We start from the raw sequence: 20,930 nt of genomic DNA, 5'->3' as shown, positions 1-20,930 counted from the left end.
AGAGTAATGGCGATAACTTGTATTCATATGATGGTGGGAAGACGGTAAATGAACGGATTAACAGGGTAGGGTCCGAAGTCCGTGTCCTGGTACGTAGGAATGATTCCTGGAAATAAGGTTAAGAGTATATATTGCGCAATATCCCTGAAAAGGTATATTCTGCAGATTTAGTAATCTCTGTCTGCTGGAGGATGTAGATTTTTCTTCGGAGTCTAGGAGCGCGGGTTTAAATGGGCGCGAGGTAGACCCAAAAAAAAAATCGAGTCTGATAGGTGGAGCGTGGTCAGGTGTATCACGGGCTTGGCACGCTCAATGGGCCAGATTTAGAGTGTCCTATAGGAGGACCCGTAGGATGACTGCTATGGGGCACCTAAGGTACGACTGGGCAAACTTGCCCCACATTTAAAGCAGCCCTCGGCATAGCGACATCGTTTACGTATTGTCAGGGGAAGGTGAAGGCGTTTCCAAGCAAACAGAAAAAAAATAGAACAAAAAAACCATTTGAATGAAAAAAATAAAGCCTACTTTAAATTAAAAATCTTTTTGTTTTACATGTGGACAGTGGTGTAATTGTCTCGGGAGCTGCCCCCAGCTGCCTCCTCCAAGGGCAGAAAACCTTAAAAGTCCTTACTCAAAAATAGATACTTGAAACGGCAGAACCACATATATTATTCAAAATGTAATTAATAACATTTAAAACAAAAATCGTTCCATATATTTCAATACAAAATTTTAAATACGTCAATAAGGGTATAACGTTACAAACCAATGAAATGCTACAAAAGAAGTTCATTTCATACAATATAATACGCCAAATTGGTGGGAAATGCCTGACGCGTTTTGCCTGTTAAAGTCTTCCTCGGAGCTGAAAAAATAATCCGGATGAAAGAACATGAAGAGATCACGTTTACTTTAGATTTTTTTTTTTTTTTTTTAACTTTACCTATGGAAAAAGCCATAATGGTGAAACGCGTCAGGCATTTTTTTTTAAATTTTATTATTTATTATCTTAACCCAGGCGTATATATTAAAGAAACTTATTTTATAGTACTTATTCTTGTTTTTAGCATGATACCCCCATGAATGTTTTTAAATTTTTTGTATTGATTTTATAAATACATTAAACAATTTTTGTATTAAATATGAATAATAAAACTTTGAGCTATATTTGGTTTTCAGTAGGAACTTTATGAGCGCTCCCTCTTTTAATTATCTTTGCTTTGCTCTTGATTGTTGAGAAACCCCAACTGGTATGAAGGTAGCAGCTTGCACAATTTGTAACCAGTACTAAGGGACACGTTTATTTAGGGAGGAGCGGAATATGGAATCTTTAGCTTCCAGAGTCCGTTTGTGGTTTGCCCGGGGTGGAGTTTATTATTCTATTACCCCGAAGCATTAATTTGACTCACACACCCCGTCCTATATTTCCCCATCATTTATGGCACATTGCAACACTCAAGGGGCCAGATGCAAAGCGATCCCGCGGCTGTTCCTGGTTGTGCCGTGCGTCACTAAGGGCCGAGGTGGCTAGAGAACTGGGCCATCATATGGTAGAGCCAAGTGGTGCAGGTACTCGGGGCCCTGTGCTTTTACATTATCATCATGGGGTGGGTGCCACCCCTTAAGTGGATCCCACATCCAATATAATCACATTATATGACCTCATACACTCTCGGGACATCATTGTAAATATACAACCGGCAACTCATCAGCTTGCCGGCGAGTTAAAATTGCTGGGGCCCTCTAATTCTCTTTGGCGAGTGCCCTGTTACATGTTCTAGCTGGGAGTTTTTGAGTGGCTGCCAGCATTAGAGGAAATAGAACGCACCATTGCTTTAACATAAGATATGTTACTTAGAACAAATAAATGGATGATGTCATACCCCTCCCTTCCCATAATCTTTCTCAGTATCTTAACCAGCCCTGTTTTGTAAATATTAAGGTTAAAATTGCCATGGGGGCTTCCTGGTTGCAGTTTTGAGATCCTGATCTGTGGTTTTCACTAGAATCCGGCGCCAGCCAACTCTATTGGTCGCCGGCAGGGGCCTCCTCTGACGCCAGCAATAAAAATGAACATATTTCCAGTAAACGTTTCAGACCCGTTGGCTATTTGGTTGTTTTTATAGCAGTCATGCACAACGTATGCACAACATCGTATCTCCAGATGAACGTTTGTATGATGGCGTGTCCTTTAAAGTATTAAAATAGGTTTGTTATATGCCTAAGGTGTTGTGCTTTGTCATCGTCATAGAAAGAAGGGTGAAGGCGATGACAAGTCTCCGTTCTTCGTCCTCGGGAGCCAAAAGGGGTGAGGGAGGTGCTGGATCTTCTTGGTCCCCCTTCGAAGAGAGGAACCACTAAAGTCTTCGAGGGAATATGGGGGCAAAAAAAGAGGGCAAAGATAAAAAGTGCAAAGAAGGGTGCGGGTGTAATTTCTAAAGCATTGCAGTCATAAGTGAACGGACTCTGAAAACACGTCTGCTTTCTCAACCTTAAGACCAAAGGTGGAATTCTCCCTCTCATGTCCTCGCCTAAAAACCACATTTCTGACTCAGCAAGAAAAAATAGGGGTAGGCAGTTATTTATTTACCTGAAGTAATTAACTTTAAACAATTTAATCTATAAACACAACCTGTGCTGTTTCTATACACATTATCGGGGCTTTTAGGGCTGTAGAACCCTGCGATACCCTCATACCCAGTAAACATTCTGAGCGCCTAGAAAATAGGGGCAGCAGGGGAGGAAAGAGAGACTTGTCCCTTTAAGTTACACAAAGTATATGTTCTGATATCATTTTTAAACGGTTCATTTAAAAGGCAACCACGGTATGGCTTAGCTTCGGCTCCTTAGCTGTTGAGATCATACAGGCCACTGAACCATTAAAATAGCCACGAGAGGAAAGGTTTGTGGGATACGTTGTATCTGAATTTTATCTTGTATAAAATGGAGCGGGGGAAGTCCTGCACTGATTGTAAGCAGGGATCAGAAAGGAAAGTCCTTCGTGAACAACTGAATTGTTTTATTAGCAATGGCCCGCATGCTGAACGTAGGGACGTCCGGATTGAATAGCAGGAAGAGGAGGTAGACGTCTGTTTTCATTCCGTAGCATTTGTGGGAGCTGGATACCGAGTAACACTGGTGAGCGCTGTGAGTAAAACCATTCTGAAACGTCTCCTCGTAGTGAAGAACTGAGAACCAAAATGAAAGCAAAACAATTTTAAAAAGTCACCTAATATAATAAAGAATATAAAGAACAGCTGATTAAAGTTTGAGTCTTTACAGCAGGAGAAACGGCCAGACTAGACTGGGGGGGGGGGGGCGAATGGGGCTGACCTGCTGGCAGACTCTGTGTTTAAGAATTATTCCGTGTTGGATGGAGCCGAACTGCAGGTAAATTCTATGTTTCTATTTATGGGGTAGGCTGTGGCTGAAGAAATGTTGTAGGTTTAGATTACGAGACGAGGTTCGTGAGAACGGTAATTCGGGTAAGTTTAAGACGATTTAAGACAATCAAAGACAATGTGCAATGGAAGCATAAAATACGAGACGGATCCAGCTGTCCCGATATCTTCCAGGCCAAAGCGAGTCCGATATGAAAAAAACATGCAGCTTTTCAGAGGTGACGTCTTTAGATTTGGGGCTGAGTTTCCAAAATGAAGAAATAGATTGGCCAATTACATGGTTATGTTTTAAGCACAAACACGGTCATTGGATAATATTGAACAATAGTGTATATTATTGGCCTCAAAAATTTAAGGTTTTTCGTAAAGATTATTTACAGGGTGGGGTAAGCAGAGGCAGATTCTGGAGGACAGGTGTATGAATGGTTTGTTACTTGGTAGATATAGGTCATCTGTCCATGACTATGGGCATTTAATTTTCATTGAAAAAGAAACCAAAATGATTTTAATAAAATTAAAAAAATATACAATTAATACTAAATGTAATTAATATTCACAGGCCATTATCTTTTTATTTAGGGTCATAAAGTACTTTACGCAGAATTGTCTTCCTGGATGAAGCTCTTTCAAAGAATATGAAAATGATACGAGCAACTTTGTTCCCCATAGGCATACTAATATTTGGTTTCCAGCTTTATCTCTGTTTGTTCGTTTCACAGCTGTTCTATCGCTTTAAAGAAATGCGTAATGTACCAAACCCCACCTTTAACTCTCTATTTACACTCTCTTGCCCTCGAACTCACCGCTTCCGTCATTGTGGTCCAATGAGAAATAACGGGAAACGGCGAGGGTGTAAAACGCACGTAGGGCTGATCGCCTCTGCTCCAAAGTAGGCTTCGACTCTAGAAAGGAAGCGTTACACAAAAGAATTGCTCTGTGTTAGTGTGGCCATGCGCGGCCCAACCCTTGCCGGTAGTAAAGGTGAAAAGGGGTCTCCTAAAGAACCAACAGTTGCAACGCACCAGTCAGGATACAAGAGAACACTCTATTGGGACTGGGCATATTTATTAAAACCACTCTACCAGGGGAGGGAAAATTGACGAAAGCAGGGAGAAAAAAAATGATTAATATAAATAACATCCGGGGGGGGGGACGCGTAAGGGAATCGTCAATTCAGTAAGAAAAAAATGTTCTACTGGCACGGAATGGAAAAACACCTGCTTGTTTCTTTTCATTACGGCTTTTTTCCTGAACAAGTCTTTCAGAACATGCACATCGTGGGCCGTTCATTTCTGACAGCGCTTGCCGCGACAATAAAGGAGGGCCGATGAAAGTTGTGTGCTCACCTGGTTTTTGCAAGTCCTCTGCTGGGTGCGCTTGAACCGTATATAAGGTTTTATTGAGTTCTCGGTTAACCAGTAATAAGCTGCAATGAGACAGATAATTATTTAGGGGATGGGGTAATAAGAGGAGAGAGAGAGAGAGAGAAAGAAGAGGTAACAGAACAAGGGGAGTCAACGGCAGGGGCTCCAGCTACTGTGGAACTACAACTCCCACAATGCTCTCTGCTAGACACTAGCGCTCTGCGGTTATTTAAGCTTTGTGGCAGCAAATTGTTGGCTACATAAATCGGTAAGAAATCTCAACATTTAAAGAAAGTAATTTGCCTGAACACATTGTATTTTTTTTTTACTATCATATCAGAGATTCATAAATCCGATGCCGAGAAGAACGACTGCTTTCCTAAAGGGAGGCAATAAAATATTGGCTGCAGTCAAACAGCACCGACCACGTTAAGGCAAGAACATGATTTTTTTTATAAAGATTTGCCTTCCTTTATTTGCTCAAAACCAGTCCGACCATTTACAAGAACCGTAAAAGTCAGTCATTAATGGGTGGTGAGATCAGTCACATTATTTACTGCCTCTGTGACTTCAGGGCACCGGGTACAAAAGGTCATTCTGGGGTAAGAGTCCTTCTATCACCAAGTCAATTTACTGCTGATAAGATCACTTATGGAAACTTTGAATGGACAGGGAAAGAGAGAAGTTAAAATCAAACCCAAATCATTATTGGGTCTTTTTATGGGAAAAGACCCGATTAATCGAAATGAAGATGCAGCAAAAAGGCCAAATATAAAATAAGCAAGGCCGTGAGTAAAACTTAAAGCCAGCCATGAAGTTGCTTACCCTTGAACGCCATGATGAAGGGGAACCGAGGCTGGAAAAGATCTCGACTGTACTCTTAAACACGATCTCAAGGGATCGACAACTGGTTTCCAGAACCTTTCCACCAGCTTAGTAGAAATTCAAGAAGGAAACAGTTATCACAAAACAAAGTATGACAAACTAAAAACACAATCCTCTGGTCCGGGGACGTAGACGACCGGTACTCAGATATTAAGAAGGCAGGTTTATGTGATGGGAGTGGAGGATCTCTTCCACACCTGGTCAGTTTATACACATGTTCAAGCCGGCGAGTGACCTGGGAGCGGTGATCAGAGACCGCCGGGGCTCGGAAAACCATTATTGCGAATGTTTCATTAAAATCGAAGCACATACCTCGGTCTCGACCTTATGTAGAGAAGGGCTGGGGCCGCAGAGAATGCACACATCCACTCCAGGCACCAACTGGAAGCTGAGAAGTCTGTGAGGAACCTTAAATTCAAAAGGTGTTAAATACTGAGCTGGGAACGTATCCCATTTTCACCACCGACTAGGACGGCCTTTTGGCTTTGGGTGTCGGCCCTTGCCAGGGGTTGCCATAAACACGTCACCAAAATCGAAGTTTTGAAACCCAAACTAGAGGAGGTCTAGATGCAGAGCGAATTAATGGAAAACCAGCACCCTTGGCTTGGTGTCTCTAAGTATCTGCTCCTCATTCCTAGAACGTGGCCAGGCGATGGAGGAACCTACGGAAGTAGCGAATGCCTCAGCTGCCAACTTCATGAAATGGACCTGCCCGTTAAAACTAAGTTGTACACGAAAGGGCACTTTCTGGTCAGGGGGGTTAATGTATTCAAGCTATTCATTCTGTGCCACTTTGAGCAAACGGCACAATATGGGTCTGTTGTTTAAGTTTTTTTTCATTATGGTTCATTACTTTGTATGACCCATCTTATCGGGGGAAAAAAAGTCATTCTCAAATGTCTCAGCAGTTCTCACCGTTGGGCTACCTTGAGGAAGGTACACCGGGTAGTCTCTCGATGAATGGGGAGCCAGTGAAGCCACCAGCCAGCACAGAAGCATCGACTCCTGAGAAGACAATCTCCACCACTTTTCGGTGGCCACCACCACTTTTCCTCCGGCCATGAGACATCCAAAATTACTTTCTGCCGCCTGAGTGAAGCTATCCATACATTCCTACCACACAGGGAGAGAAGGTCTTATAGCCACAGCCAGCAATGGACCTTGGCATTCTCTTCTAGCTGCCGGGTTGAACCTACTCACGGCGTTCAACAAGCAACGGGTTAACCTGTCCCTGTAACTACTACGGCCACTACTATACTGACCTGCAGAATGGCTGCATCATTAGCAACGACGCAGTCGACGCATTGTGTTAAATCTCCCATCTTCCCAGTCTCCGTTAAGAAACTGTCAATGAGTTTGTAGCATGCCTGCGAAGAAAAACAAACCGAGGTGTGTGAACCCCGGGGCAGCGTGTTCTCCGGTGTATACACAGATCTGGACACGCATTGTGTGTGCGGAGAAATCCTAAACTGGTTGTTTGACAACGGGAGACGATACAATAAAATGAAGGTCGATGTAACAATAACGCTGCTGGTAGAGACAACAATGAAGGCGTCTTGTACTGTCAAGAAAGAAGATGGATGACTAGATCACCAGACGTACTCTGATGGAACCGGAGCTTGCAAGTACCTGTATGCAAACAGGGATGCTGCACAACAGCAAACGTGCAGCGTGTGGTCAGGCACTTTGTAACTTGCCTGGATCCTTTCTATGTTCCCAAAAAAAACGTACACTCACCCTCAGATCCTTCTTCAGACGCTCTACGTTTTTGATGTTAGTTAGGTCCTCCAAACCAATCACTAGAACCTGTAGGATAAAGTTTTTAAATGTATTGATAGATCTCTGGAGGGTTAGAAACAGATGAATTATTTCTGTCCTAAAGTTCTCTCCCTTTCTACTCCTCACCACTCGTACAAAGGGCACCCGAACCAATAAACAGCAACCGGCAAGCTAACAACAGCAGACAGCCTAATGGGGAGGAATAATCACGGAGACCCTGATGGCTGTTGCCTGGCCTAGGGCAGCGCGGAGGGTAAGTGCATCTCTGACCCTAGCATACATGTAAGGCAGATTTATTTAAATCGCCAATCATCACTAGATTTCATTAAGTCCGGCGTTGCCGGCCGACAACCTACATTAGGAGCAGAAAGCAGAATTTTCGTGATCTTGACAATAGGTCTGCTCCAAATGCCATCCTGATCCCCGACGCGCCCTCCTTACATTTTCATTTAAAATATTGACACACTAAATCCCTGCTTTGTATAAGCTACTTATGCACCAGTAGCAATAAGAAACATAACAGCCGCTAAAGTAAATACATTATTGCCTGGTAATAAATTTAACAATGTTAACCTTTCAGGAGGATCTAGAACCTGAAGTGAAATTTAGCTACTTGCCACTCTCCTCCCTTACTACTCTGTGTAGGGAGAACAGGTGTCCTTTTGGTCTCCGATACACAACAGTTCAAAAGTTTGGGGTCACTTTGGAATTTCCTTGGTTTTGAAAGAAAGATTTTTACCATTAAAATAACATGAAATGGATCAGAAATCCAGCGCAGACGGGGTTAATGTTGTAAATGACTATTGTAGCTGGAAACGGCTGATTTTTAATGGAATCTCTTCATAGGCGTACAGAGGCACTTTATCACTCCTGTGTTCCAATGGCCCTTTATCACTCCCATCACTCCTGGGTTCCAATGGCCCTTTATCACTCCCATCACTCCTGTGTTCCAATGGGCCTTTACCACTCCCATCACTCCTGTGTTCCAATGGCCCTTTATCACTCCCATCACTCCTGTGTTCCAATGGCCCTTTATCACTCCCATCACTCCTGTGTTCCAATGGCCCTTTATCACTCCCATCACTCCTGTGTTCCAACGGCCCTTTATCACTCCTGTGTTCCAATGGCCCTTTATCACTCCCATCACTCCTGTTCACTCCCATCACTCCTGTGTTCCAATGGCCCTTTATCACTGTCATCACTCCTGTGTTCCAATGGCACATTGTGTTCGCTGATCCAAGTTTAAGTTTAGAACCCTTTTGCGATTATGTTACAGCCAGAAATTTCCATGTTTTCCATGAAAGCTGCTCAGTGACCCCAAACCTTTGAACAGTAGTGTATACCCGGATGAGCTACCAGGAGTAAACGGAGGATTACCACGGTAAAAGAACATTAAGCGCAGGAACGTCTTACCATGGCGCTGAACACGTTTTCAAGCAGTTTGTTCAAAGCGTGGTCGCTGGCACTGCTTTCAGATGACATCACAATTAAATTAATGCTGAAAGAACAAAATAGGGAGAGACGCGGGATTATTGGCTCAGTATAATTAGGATTTAATAATTTAATTAATCTGGAATGTGGAGAGATTATGAGAATGTATAACGACAGAGAGGGTGGTAGGTACCTTGACCAGCCTTCCAGTGAGAGCAATAATCATAGATTATTTGTAGATCAAATCAGATACTGTTTTATACCCCCCACAGGCTCCTTACACATTGTTCTGGGCTCTGAACAACCAATCGGTGGCAGAAAAGCAACCTCACGTAGAGATGGGGGTCTGAACGGACCCCATCAGCATTCACTGAGCCAGCGCTGGAGCCGACTGGAGGTAAGTAGATCACACGCAAGGAGATTTGTTTGGCTCAAAACATTTTCGTTAAGGGAAAGAGCTGGGGGGGGGGATCAGTATGACGGCCCCATTACTAAGTCGCCGGGGGGTTGCTACATTTTTCAAAATGTTACTTCTTGCTAACTTTTTTGTTCGGCTACATTAATCACATGAGATACGTTTTTTTTGGCTCAAAACAATTCTGGCATCCAAGATGTTCCGTGAATCTACCCGACCTTCAACAAATACTTATTTGAAATGTCTCTTATACTGTTTAACACTTTCAGAGCCGTCTACACTCCATTCCGGACACACAATCTCGTACAAGGCAGATCGGCCCCATTCGGCCCCCGTCTAGTCGCCCGTTTCTCCTGCTGTAAAGACTCAAACCTTAATCAGTCGTTGGTCCCGTCTTAGATTCAGGCACATTTTTTACTCCAGCTGTTTCGATAGAAAACCTTCTCTTTTCTTTGCTTTGTCTTAATTCCTTGTCTAAAGGCTCAATAGACGTTATATAAAGTAATGGAGGCAGAGGGCAACCTTGCCTGGTGCCGTTGGCTATCCTGAACCGATCTGATACGATTCTTGCTCATATTGTTCTGGCTGAAGGGCCGATGTATATATATGTGTGTGTATATAAATAGTATAATAGCTTCCAAAATCCAACCAGCCAGCCCATAGGACCTAAATGAGAGCTCGATAAAACTAAGATCCTCTTAGTTTCCTTCAGCTTTTAAATCTATATTTACATTCTCAGCGAAATTAAAATCTCCTGCCATAATCAAGATAATTCTCCACCCTGCTCCAAAGCTTATGGAGAAAATGCTTTTGATAAGAATTTGGAGCATTTAAGTTCACTAAAGAGTACAGAATCTAATTTAAAACAAAGACTAACGTTGTATGTGACATATGCATTAATTTCTTGAAATTTTAACTTAGCCTTAATATCTTTTTCTATTAAAATCCACAACAGTTTTGATGGAACCTAATCTCTTCATCAAGCATCTCACTTTTATGAACGTGCACATTTTTAACTGCAAAAAAAAAAAAAAAAAGCTCAAATTCCAAAAACATGATACTTCGTGCAAACAAAACAAAAAGTTATTCTAACAAAGCACGTTCAAAAAACAAAGCATGTAATATTTCCTATCCACAAGCACTGCCGCAGAGATCAAATGTATGTTGTTTGGCGATGCTATAGAAAACTATAGAAATTGGACAGCAGATCGGCCCCATCCGGCCCCCGTCTAGTCGCCCGTTTCTCCTGCTGTAAAAACTCAGACCTTAATCAGTCGTTGGTCTCGTCTTAGATTCAGGAGCCGTATGTCTATCCCATGCATGTTTAATACCCTCACTGTATTACCCTCTACCACTTCTGCTGGGAGGCTGTTCCACAAATCTACTTAAGATCCATTTAGTATTTAGAGCAGGAAAAACTGGGCTTACCTTCTAACATCTGAAAAATAGCTACATCTATTTAAACTCAACATAACTGTGTCTTTATATGTTCTTATTAATGAAAAAATGGCAACTGACAAATATCCATAACAAACAGAGCAGGGTCACCCATTTATATGACGAAGATAAAGTAAGTGCTGGCAAAACGCATCAGGTAATAGGTCGGTGTACTCCATAATAAGTGAGACCTCAGGGATTTTTTACATTTTTATTATTATTATTGTTATGCATTATTATTATTATTGTTATGCATTATTATTATTAGAATTAATGTTATGCATTATTATTATTACACATTATTATTATTACTACGCGTTATTATTATTATTACTACGCATTATTATTATTATTATTGTTATGCATTATTACTATTATTATTATTGTTATGTATTATTATTATTATGCACTATTATTATTAGTATTACTATTAAATTTTTTTTTGGTTTGTCATAATAATACCCAGAGGAAATAAATTGTATCATCAACTCATCTATATATTTCTTGATGGTTTCATGGTGTGCGTGGTGGTTTTACTCATATGTGGTTTCATACCCCACCCATAAAAAATGGTTCGATTTTGACAGTTTTTGGGTGGGTGTCTGCTTGTGTTTCACGTACCGGATTTTCTTGTTGCCTGTTTCTATATTTCTTTTGTTACAGTTTTCTATTTTCACATAGAAAAACATTGAATAGAAGTGACACTGCTTTTATTGTAGCAGAAAGCATTATTTTCATGGAACGTAATCTCTTCATCATGAGTATAACTTTTATAAATGTGCACATCTCGCCACACCGGGGAAATAGCTCGCATTCCAAAAACATGATACTTTGTGCAAAAAAAACCCCAAAACCCAAAAAGTTATCCAAACAAAGCATGCTCAAAAAAATTATGTAACATTTCACAAACTTAATCAGTCCTTGGTCTTAGATTCAGGAGCCGTATGCATATCCTTTTTTTTTTTTTCCACATTCCAACATGTATTATATTTTTAGATTTCCCCTATTTTTCCACATTCCAACATATTTTATACTTTTTGATTTTCCCTATTTTTTATATATATATATATATATATATATATATATTATATTTTAACATATATTACCTTTTTTATATTTTTTCTTTCTTTTTTTTTTTTTTTAACATTCCAACGCATTTTATTTGTTTCTCAATTTTTTTTTTCACTTTCCAATATTCCCAGTTTTCTGACATTTAATTCTAGTTTTAGTTTAGAAAATCCCCGCCTTGGGTCGATCCCTTCAGTCGAGAAACCCCGACGTCTTTATCCTGCTGCATCACTCAACAGACACGAGGTGGTACAAAGCTTGATGCCCCATTAATAATAATGTCTTACGCACACAGAGCGCTTCGTTTCATCATTCTGTTAACTCTTGTGATTCGCTCACCTGTCATGAAAAGATCTCCAAACCACCTTGGTGTTTTCCGTAGAAGTAGAGGTCAGGAGAACATCCTGGTTATTGGCAAACATGTGAACGCCGTTCAATGAACCAATAACGGAAAACGTTAGCTGCAAAATAAATCATTTGAAAAGAGTCACTATGGTTCAAGTGAACAGTAAAGGCTAATACATCATTGTGAATGATTTTTCCAGGTGCTTAAGAGGATGGAAAAAAATGACATCATTTTAGGAGAAGGACTTAGGGGCCCAATTTGGTCGACAGACAAAGAAACATGGCAGATCGGCCCCATTCGGCCCCCTGTACAGTCCTCATTTTTTCCTGCTGTAAAGACTCAAACCGTAATCAGTCGTTGGTCTCATCTTAGATTCAGAACAAACCTATGTATAAGGCTAACAAATACTGAATAGACACGTAGATATTAAAATAATAATAATTTTTATTAACTTTTTATTATATTTTCGTAACTTTTACGGAGCATATCTACCGGAACACAATAAATAAGACAGGGATCTGTCGGTAGTAGCTATTAGGTTCGTGACCAGAGGCATTACCCTGTTTAATCTATATATTATATATTTGTCCAAAATTTCAATCCATTTCTACCATTTATCAGTCATCTGCCTCTCCCAATTTGCGATCGTCATAATTATGTTGTCATAATTGTAACCACTAAAATATGCACAGAAAGGAGCAACTGTTCATGCGCGGGGTTTGGTCAATTGATCTCCTATGAGTTACCCAAATCCTGGCCTATATGGGATTTACATCAAGCGAGGACTTCCTCCCAGGTTGGTTGGATCGTATTGCAGAAGCAGCGCCTATGTATATAAGTACCATTCTTCTTCACGCCTCCAGCAGGTGGCGGAACATTCTGGATAGAACGTTGACAACTTACAAGGAACTAAATACCTTGTACGGTAGGATTGTAATACACCTACACAACGGATATGACTCTTGGCCCTGACCATTGATCTGGATATTTTATGAATGGATAATACCGTATTGGCCCGAATATAGGACGCACTTTTTTCCCCCACTTTAAGTCTTTAAAGTGGGGGTGCGGCCTATATTCGGGGTCTAGCGCCCGACGCCCGGGACATGCAGTCCCGGGCGCCGGCAGGCAGCGGGGTTAGGATACAGATCCCCCGCAGCGGTGCAGGGGACCTGTATCCTACTGTCTGATACGCTCAGACAGCCTCCCCTGCCGGCACTTTCCACGGGGGGAGTACCGGCACGGGAGGTTGTCTAAGCGCATCGCACGGACGTTCACCGGCAGCGGCGATGCGCCGTTGCCGGTGAACGTGCGCACGATGCATTCTAACCCCCCCGACTTACCAGGGCAGACTCCCGGGTCTTGCAGGGCCGGCGGAAGACATCTACGCAATACGCGTATACAACTTCCGGTACCGGCACTTCCGCTGAGTGCCGGCACCGGGAGTTGTATACACGATGTGCATAGATGTCCCCCTCCGGCCCCGTAAGACACCCGGGAGTCTGCTCTGGTAAGTCGGGGGGGGGGAGGACAGAGTGGTAGCATATCGCGGGGAGGACAGAGTGGCAGCGTATCTCGAGGGGGGGGAGGACAGAGTGGCAGCATATCTCGGGGAGGGAGAGAGGGCAGAGTGGCAGCATATCTCGGAGGGGGAGGACAGAGTGGCAGCATATCTCGGGGGGGGGAGAGGACAGAGTGGCAGCATGTTTTTTGGTGCTTTTTTAAAGAAAAAAATTTTTCTTTAAAAAAGCACCAAACTTTTAGGGGGCGGCCTATATCCGAGCCAATACGGTATGTGTGTTCCTGCCCCATGCTTTCATAGCTGGGGGGGTCCTTCCACAAATATGTAATTCGAAAAATTTTAAAACATTCTTTAAACTGTCAAGTTATCTGCGTACAAAATATGTTATCTAAAAAGATTTATTTTTTTTTAAGTAACCCTTTTCCCTTTTTTTAATAATGGATTTCCTTGTCTAAAAGCCAGTTGAAGCTGCTTCAAGACTTCAGTTTCTGTATAGTTAGTAAGATGTTATCGGCATACAGGCACATTTTTAACTCCAGCTGTTTCGATGTAAAACCTTCTCTTTTCTTTGCTTTGTCTTAATTCCTTGTCTAAAGGCTCAATAGACGTTATATAAAGTAATGGAGGCAGAGGGCAACCTTGCCTGGTGCCGTTAGTTATCCTGAACCGATCTGATACGATTCTTGCTCATATTGTTCTGGCTGAAGGTCCGATGTATCTCTCTCTCTCTCTCTATATATATATATATATATATATATATATATATATATATATATATATATATATATATATATATATATATATATATATATGTGTGTATATAAATAGTATAATAGCTTCCAAAATCCAACCAGCCAGCCCATAGGACCTAAATGAGCGCTCGATAAAATTAATCTAAAATTTACATTCTCAGCGAAATTAAAATCTCCTGCCATAATCGAGATGCCCTGTTGCACTTTCTCCACCCTACTTCAAAGCTTATGGAGGAAATGCTTTTGATTCAGAACATTTAAATTCACTAAAGAGTACAGAATCTAATTTAAAACAAAGACTAACGTTGTATGTGACATATGCATTCATTTCTTGAAATGTAATCTCAGCCTTAATATCTTTTTCGATTAAAATTAGCGATAGGAAGTCCGGATCACTAAAGTGAATCGGTTCATTTTGAGTGGTTCGTTGAAATCACGAACTGCTCCGTAACTAAACTTACAGTTATGTGCAATGTCAATAAGTTCATCATCTTATCTAGAAGATAAATATCCGGGGGTGCTGGAAGTTGAGGTTAATTTAGGGGCAGTTCACAGTTAATGGGGTGTTTAGGGTTAATTTAATGGCCAGGACCGAGGAGTTCAGGTGCAGTTGGGGGCAAAGAGGTGCAAACTAAAGGGGTCATTGGCATGCTGGAATACCCATATACAACAATTTTCACGGAACCTAATCTCTTCATCAAGCGTCTCACTTTTGTAAACGTGCATATTTCCCCATCAAAACAGAGGCTGCAGCGTGGAGAGTATCTTAACTGCAGATAAAGCTCAAATTCCAAAAGCATGGTATTTTGTGCAAACGAAATCCACATAACAAAAAGTTATCCAAACAAAGCATATTAACAAAAAAAACATGTAATATTTCATATCCAAGAGCACTGCATTTTCAGAACGTATAGCCGCAGAGATCAAATTTATATTGTGTGGCGATGCTATAGAAAACTATAGAAATTGGACAGCAGATCGGCCCCATTCGCCCCCCGTCTAGTTGGCCCATTTGCCCTAGTGTAAAGACTCAAAACGTAATCGGTCCTTGGTCTTAGATTCAGGAGCCGTATGTATATCCTACAGCATGTCTTCTAAATTCAGACAGCAGCTTGCCTCTTCTCTATTTTTCATGTGATGTCCTTACTCTATGAGATGACCCCTGAGGTCTTACTGGCACACTAGCCTTTAGAATTAGAACTCATATGATCAAGATTTTCTTGGGAAAAACAATCTGATTTGTGATGTAAAATGTATGTTCACCTTACTCTATAATAACCCATTTTCAATGCCCTGGCTGAGGGAAGGAGGTTCTCATCCAGGATTTGACGTTGCATGGCCACATCCATCGTCGCTTCGATGCGGTGAAGTTGTCCTGTCCACTTAGCAGAAAAACATAATGTTTCCACCTCCGTGTTTGACGGTGGGGATGGTGTTCTTGGGGTCCTCCTCCTCCTCCAAACACGGTGAGGTCTCATCCGACCACAACACTTTCACCTCTGAATCATTCAGACGTTTACTGGCAAACTTCAGACGGGCCGATACGGGCTTTCTTGAGCAGGGGGACCTTGCGGGGGCTGCAGGATTTCAGTCCTTCACGGCGTAGTGTGTTACCAATTGTTTTCTTGGTGACTTTGGTCCCAGCTGCCTTGAGATCACTGACGAGATCCCCCCATGTAGTTCTGGGCTGATTCCTCCCTGGTTCTCATGATCATTGAGTGAGATCCACATGGTGAGATCTTGCATGGAGCCCCAGATCAAGGGAGATTGACAGTTATTTTGTGTTTCTTCCATTTGCGAATGATCGCACCAACTGTTGTCACCTTCTCACCAAGCTGCTTGGCGATGGTCTTGTAGCCCATTCCAGCCTTGTGTAGGTCTACAATCTTGTCCCTGCCATCCTTGGACAGCTCTTTGGTCTTGGCCATGGCGGAGAGTTTGGAATCTGATTGATTGATTGATTGATTGCTTCTGTGGACAGGTGTCTTTTCTATAGATAACAAGCTGAGATTAGGAGCACTCCCTTTAAGAGAATGTTCCTAATGTCAGCGGGTTACCTGTATAAGACACCTGGGAGACAGACATCTTGCTGATTGATAGGGGATCAACTACGTATTTCACTGAGTATAATGTAAATCAATTAATAACTTGTTTGAAACGCGTTATTCTGGATTATTTCTGTTGTTATTCTGTCTCTCACTGTTTAAATAAACCTACCATTGAAATCATAGACTGATCATGTCTTTGTCAGTGAGCAAACGTACAAAATCACCAGGGGGTCAAATACCGTATTGGCTCGGATATAGGCCGCCCCCGTATATAGGCCGCACCCTAAAAGTTTGGTGCTTTTTTAAAGAAATTTTTTTTCTTTAAAAAAGCACCAAAAAAAACATGATGCCACTCTGCCCCCCCCCGACATATGCTGCCACTGTCCTCCCTCCCCGAGATATGCTGCCACTGTCCTCCTCCTCCCCCCCTGAGATATGCTGCCACTGTCCCCCCTCCCCGAGATATGCTGCCACTGTCCTCCTCCTCCCCCCCCGAGATACGCTACCACTGTCCTCCTCCCCCCCCCGAGATACGCTACCACTGTCCTCCTCCTCCCCTCCCCCAGATATGCTGCCACTGTCCTCCTCTGCCCCCCCTCCTCGACTTACCGGAGCAGACTCCCGGGTGTCTTGCGGGGCCGGCGGGGGACATCTACGCAATACACGTATGCAACTTCCGGTGCCGGTACCGGAAGTTGCATACGCGTATTGCGTAGATGTCCCCCGCCGGCCCCGCAAGACACCCGGGAGTCTGCTCCGGTAAGTCGGGGGTGGGCAGAGGTAAAACGCATCGTGCGGATGGTCCGCACGATGCGCTTACACAACCTCCCGTGCCGGCACCCCCCCCCGTGGGAAGTGCTGGCAGGGGAGGCTGTCTGAGCGTATCGGGGAGTAGGATGCAGGTCCCCTGCACCGCTGCGTGGGATCTGTATCCTAACCCCGCTGCCTGCCCGGCGCCCGGGACTGCATGTCCCGGGCATCGGGCGCTAGACCCCGAATATAGGCCGCACCCCCACTTTAAAGCCTTAAAGTGGGGGGAAAAAGTGCGGCCTATATTCAAGCCAATACGGTAATTATTTCCTTTACTGTAGATTACCAGCGCAGTTAATGATTCACAAAAGGATCTGTTAAAAATGGATCGTTCCGTCTCGTGAACGGATTCATCAAGTTCATCGAAAAGAACGATTTGTTCATGAACTGGACCTCACTATTAAAATAGCTACTCATTCTCTTGTCTTCTTAACCGAAACACCAAGTTATAATAGAGATGTGCAAAGATGAAGAGGCTGCTGAGAGGCTGTTCCACACTTCTACCACCCTCTCATTAAAGTAAAGTAAATCTTCCTTACATTAAGTAAAACTTTCTTATATTAAAGTAAATATCTCAGGCCTTTGGCGAACCTCAAGCTACTTCTACTGGGAGGCTGTTCCACACTCCTACCACCCCCTCAGTAAAGTAAATCTTCCTCACAATAAAGTAAATATCTCAGGCCTTTGGTAGACCTCAAGCTACTTCTACTGGGAGGCTGTTACACACATCTACCACCCTCTAAGTAATTTCATCCAATCCAAAGGGAAGGACACAAAATTTGTTGTCCGAAAGCCAATGAGCAAAATAAAAAAAAATTGTCCAAAATGATTTTTGTCCTTGTGCACAAGTCATATAATAAGTCAACACTGCCTTGAAGGTGTATTGTTGTAACCGGTAAAGATAATAATTTTATTGCAACCTGGTACATTAAACATTACCCTGGCAGGTGCAACGAGGTGACACTGGGTCATCAGCAGTAATCCGGGAACTTCCAAAATACTTACTGTAATACTCTGCAGGGTGGGACATCAGGACATCAAAGACTTTGGGGAACGCCTGGGAATGTCCACAGCAAAATGCGTTGGGTGACCACAAAATGTTCTCCTCACCTGCCTGGTATGAGAATTTCACGAGAATTTTGTTCTTTTTGTGATATTCACTACCTGAAGACGAGTGACGCCCAACATTCCAGATTTTTTGTCCACCTGATATACACTGGAGGGACCAGACGACCATTTTTTCAATGGGATGCTTATGGAAAATACACTGAAAATTGTGCTGAAATTTTCTCTTGATGATTTGTACATCTTGCTGATTCATGGATTCAATTGGGGAGCAATTATTTCTCATCAAATATAGCCTTACGAACAGCAACCAGCATCCTCAGTTAACTTAACTTGACAGTGACATCTGCTGGTGAGATCATACAATATCATACAACACAGCCATAACATCATGACCACCGGCTTAATATTGTGCAGGTCCCCCATTTGCTGCCAAAACAACCCTGACCCGTCGAGGCATGGACTCCGCTAGACCTCTGAAGGTGTGCTGCGGTATCTGCACCAAGATGTTAGCAGCAGATCCTTTAAGCCCTGAAAATTGCGAGGTGCGGCCTCCATGGATCAGACTTATTTGCCCAGCACATATCTCAGATGCTCGACTGGATTGAGATTCGGGGACTTTGGAGGCCAAGTAAACGCCCTGAACTCGTTGTTGTGTCCCTCAAACCATTCCTGAACCATTTTTGTTTTGTGGCGGGGCGCATTTTCCTGTTGAAAGAGATCATCAGGGAATACCGTGTCCATGAAAGGGTGTACAGGGTCTGCAAACAGTGCTTAGGTAGGTGGGACGTGTCAGAGTAACATCCACATTAATGGCAGGACCCAAGGTTTCCCAGCAGAACATTTCCCAAAGCATCACACTGACTCTGCCGACTTGTCTTCTTCCCATAGTGCATCCTGGTGCCTGGTCAGCATGGGCACCCTCACTGGTCTGCAGCTACCCAGCCCCAAACGCAACAAACTGCGACGCTCTGCGTGTTCTGACTCCTTTCTATCAGAGCCAGCAGTAACTCTTTCAGCTATTTGAGCTCCAGCAGCTCGTCTGTTGGATTTGCCCGCACCGGCAGCATTCACCCCACGTGCATCAATGAGCCTCGGCCACCCCTGACCCTGTCTCCGGTCACCGCTTTTCCTTTCTTGGATCACTTTTGATAGATACCGACCCCTGCAGACCAGGAACCCCCCAAGAGCTGCAGTTTTGGAGATGCTCTGACCCGGTTGTCTCGCCATCACAAATTGGTCCTCGTAAAAGTCACTCAAATCCTTATGTTAGCCCATTTTTCCTGATTCTAACATCAACTTTGAGGACGAAAAGTTCACTCGCTGCCCAATATACCCCCCCCCCACTGACAGGCGCCATGATAACAAGATTATCCGTGTTATTCCCTTCACCTGTTAGCGCTCAGAATGTTATGGCTGATCGGTATATCACATATCTAAAAAAAACAATGTAACCGTTCTCTGTTTGTATCCACACTGAATACTCTCAAAAGATGTTTAAACAAGAAAATATTTAGCACCATTACAACGACAAATAAATAAATAATATAGATATATACAACGTAATGTAAAAAGATAACTAGATAACAGTACATAACTAATTTATTAATCCTTTATAGGAAGGAATACTGAACTCTGAATATATAACCGTGTAATATATATATATATATATATATATATATATATATATATATATATATATATTTCTTTTTATAAACACAGCTGGAATGTATTATTCAGTAACATTCAATGTTTTTATTAAAGCCCAAACTTCACAGATTAAATGTACCTATTATTTAACACCCCTGAAAAAAAATATAGTTTTTGAATGTATTTCTGGCAATATCTAACATACTCAACTGACTGTCAGCTCTTGTGGTACCTGCTTTCCAAGTATTTGTAAACAATTGCCCCGGCTCATATGCCCCTGTGCTGCCTGTGTTTATGTTTCCTACCTGCCTGCTGCTGCCCTTGCTCCGGCAGTACAGGGGCACCCCGCTACTGGCTGCCAAGCACAGCAGGAACACCGAAGACTCCTCCATATCTCTCCCACATGAAGCCAAGCACGCCCGTCACCACACAGAACCGTCCCAGCTGGCAGCTGCCATCTTGCCCCCGCACTGCACGATGGGAAGGCGTCTGGCATCGCATCCAGACGCCGTCGCTAGGTAACGAAAGGAGGCAGGGCACTAGGTTCTCGCACAGAACGGCGGTGGGAGGAGTTAATGTGTATTTGCTGAAACTGGACACTAGAGGGCGACAAACGCTATTAAAACCGCTGCTGGGAATGGAATGCTAATATTTATTATTATTATTATTATTATTATTATTATTATTGTCGTTGTTATTATTTTATTTAACAGTGTATAATTTACAATCTGTAAATAGAACATAGTAAGCAGTATTGCATCATATTACAACTTGGACTCAGAGACCCAACAAGACAAGCTATTTAAAAAAAATAAAATAATAATAATAAAAAAATATATATATTTATATATATATATATATATATATATATATATATATTTATATATAAAAAAATATATATAATTAATTGATTTATATATATACAGTAAAGTCATTTAAGCAAGCATGGGATAGGCA

General features: G+C 42.4%; 1 protein-coding gene across 1 annotated transcript; it reads right to left on the bottom strand.

The window, feature by feature from the left end:
- Nucleotides 1-2,923: 2,923 nt before the first annotated feature.
- On the bottom strand, nucleotides 2,924-20,438 carry FUZ (fuzzy planar cell polarity protein). The gene is made up of 11 exons (XM_053452159.1): nucleotides 20,279-20,438; nucleotides 12,120-12,241; nucleotides 8,843-8,927; nucleotides 7,388-7,456; nucleotides 6,913-7,017; nucleotides 6,566-6,763; nucleotides 5,963-6,058; nucleotides 5,591-5,697; nucleotides 4,748-4,827; nucleotides 4,205-4,303; nucleotides 2,924-3,188 (listed from the first exon to the last, which is right to left on the bottom strand). Exons 1-11 carry the CDS (start codon nucleotides 20,363-20,365, stop codon nucleotides 2,983-2,985), a joined length of 1,254 nt encoding a protein of 417 aa, XP_053308134.1. The 5' UTR covers nucleotides 20,366-20,438; the 3' UTR covers nucleotides 2,924-2,982.
- Nucleotides 20,439-20,930: the final 492 nt, after the last annotated feature.

The sequence above is a fragment of the Spea bombifrons genome, chromosome 12 (assembly GCF_027358695.1).
Source record: "Spea bombifrons isolate aSpeBom1 chromosome 12, aSpeBom1.2.pri, whole genome shotgun sequence".
Taxonomy (NCBI): Eukaryota; Metazoa; Chordata; class Amphibia; order Anura; family Pelobatidae; genus Spea; species Spea bombifrons.
Note: the sequence above shows the minus strand (reverse complement) of the source record. Positions and strands in the feature narration are given on the sequence as shown.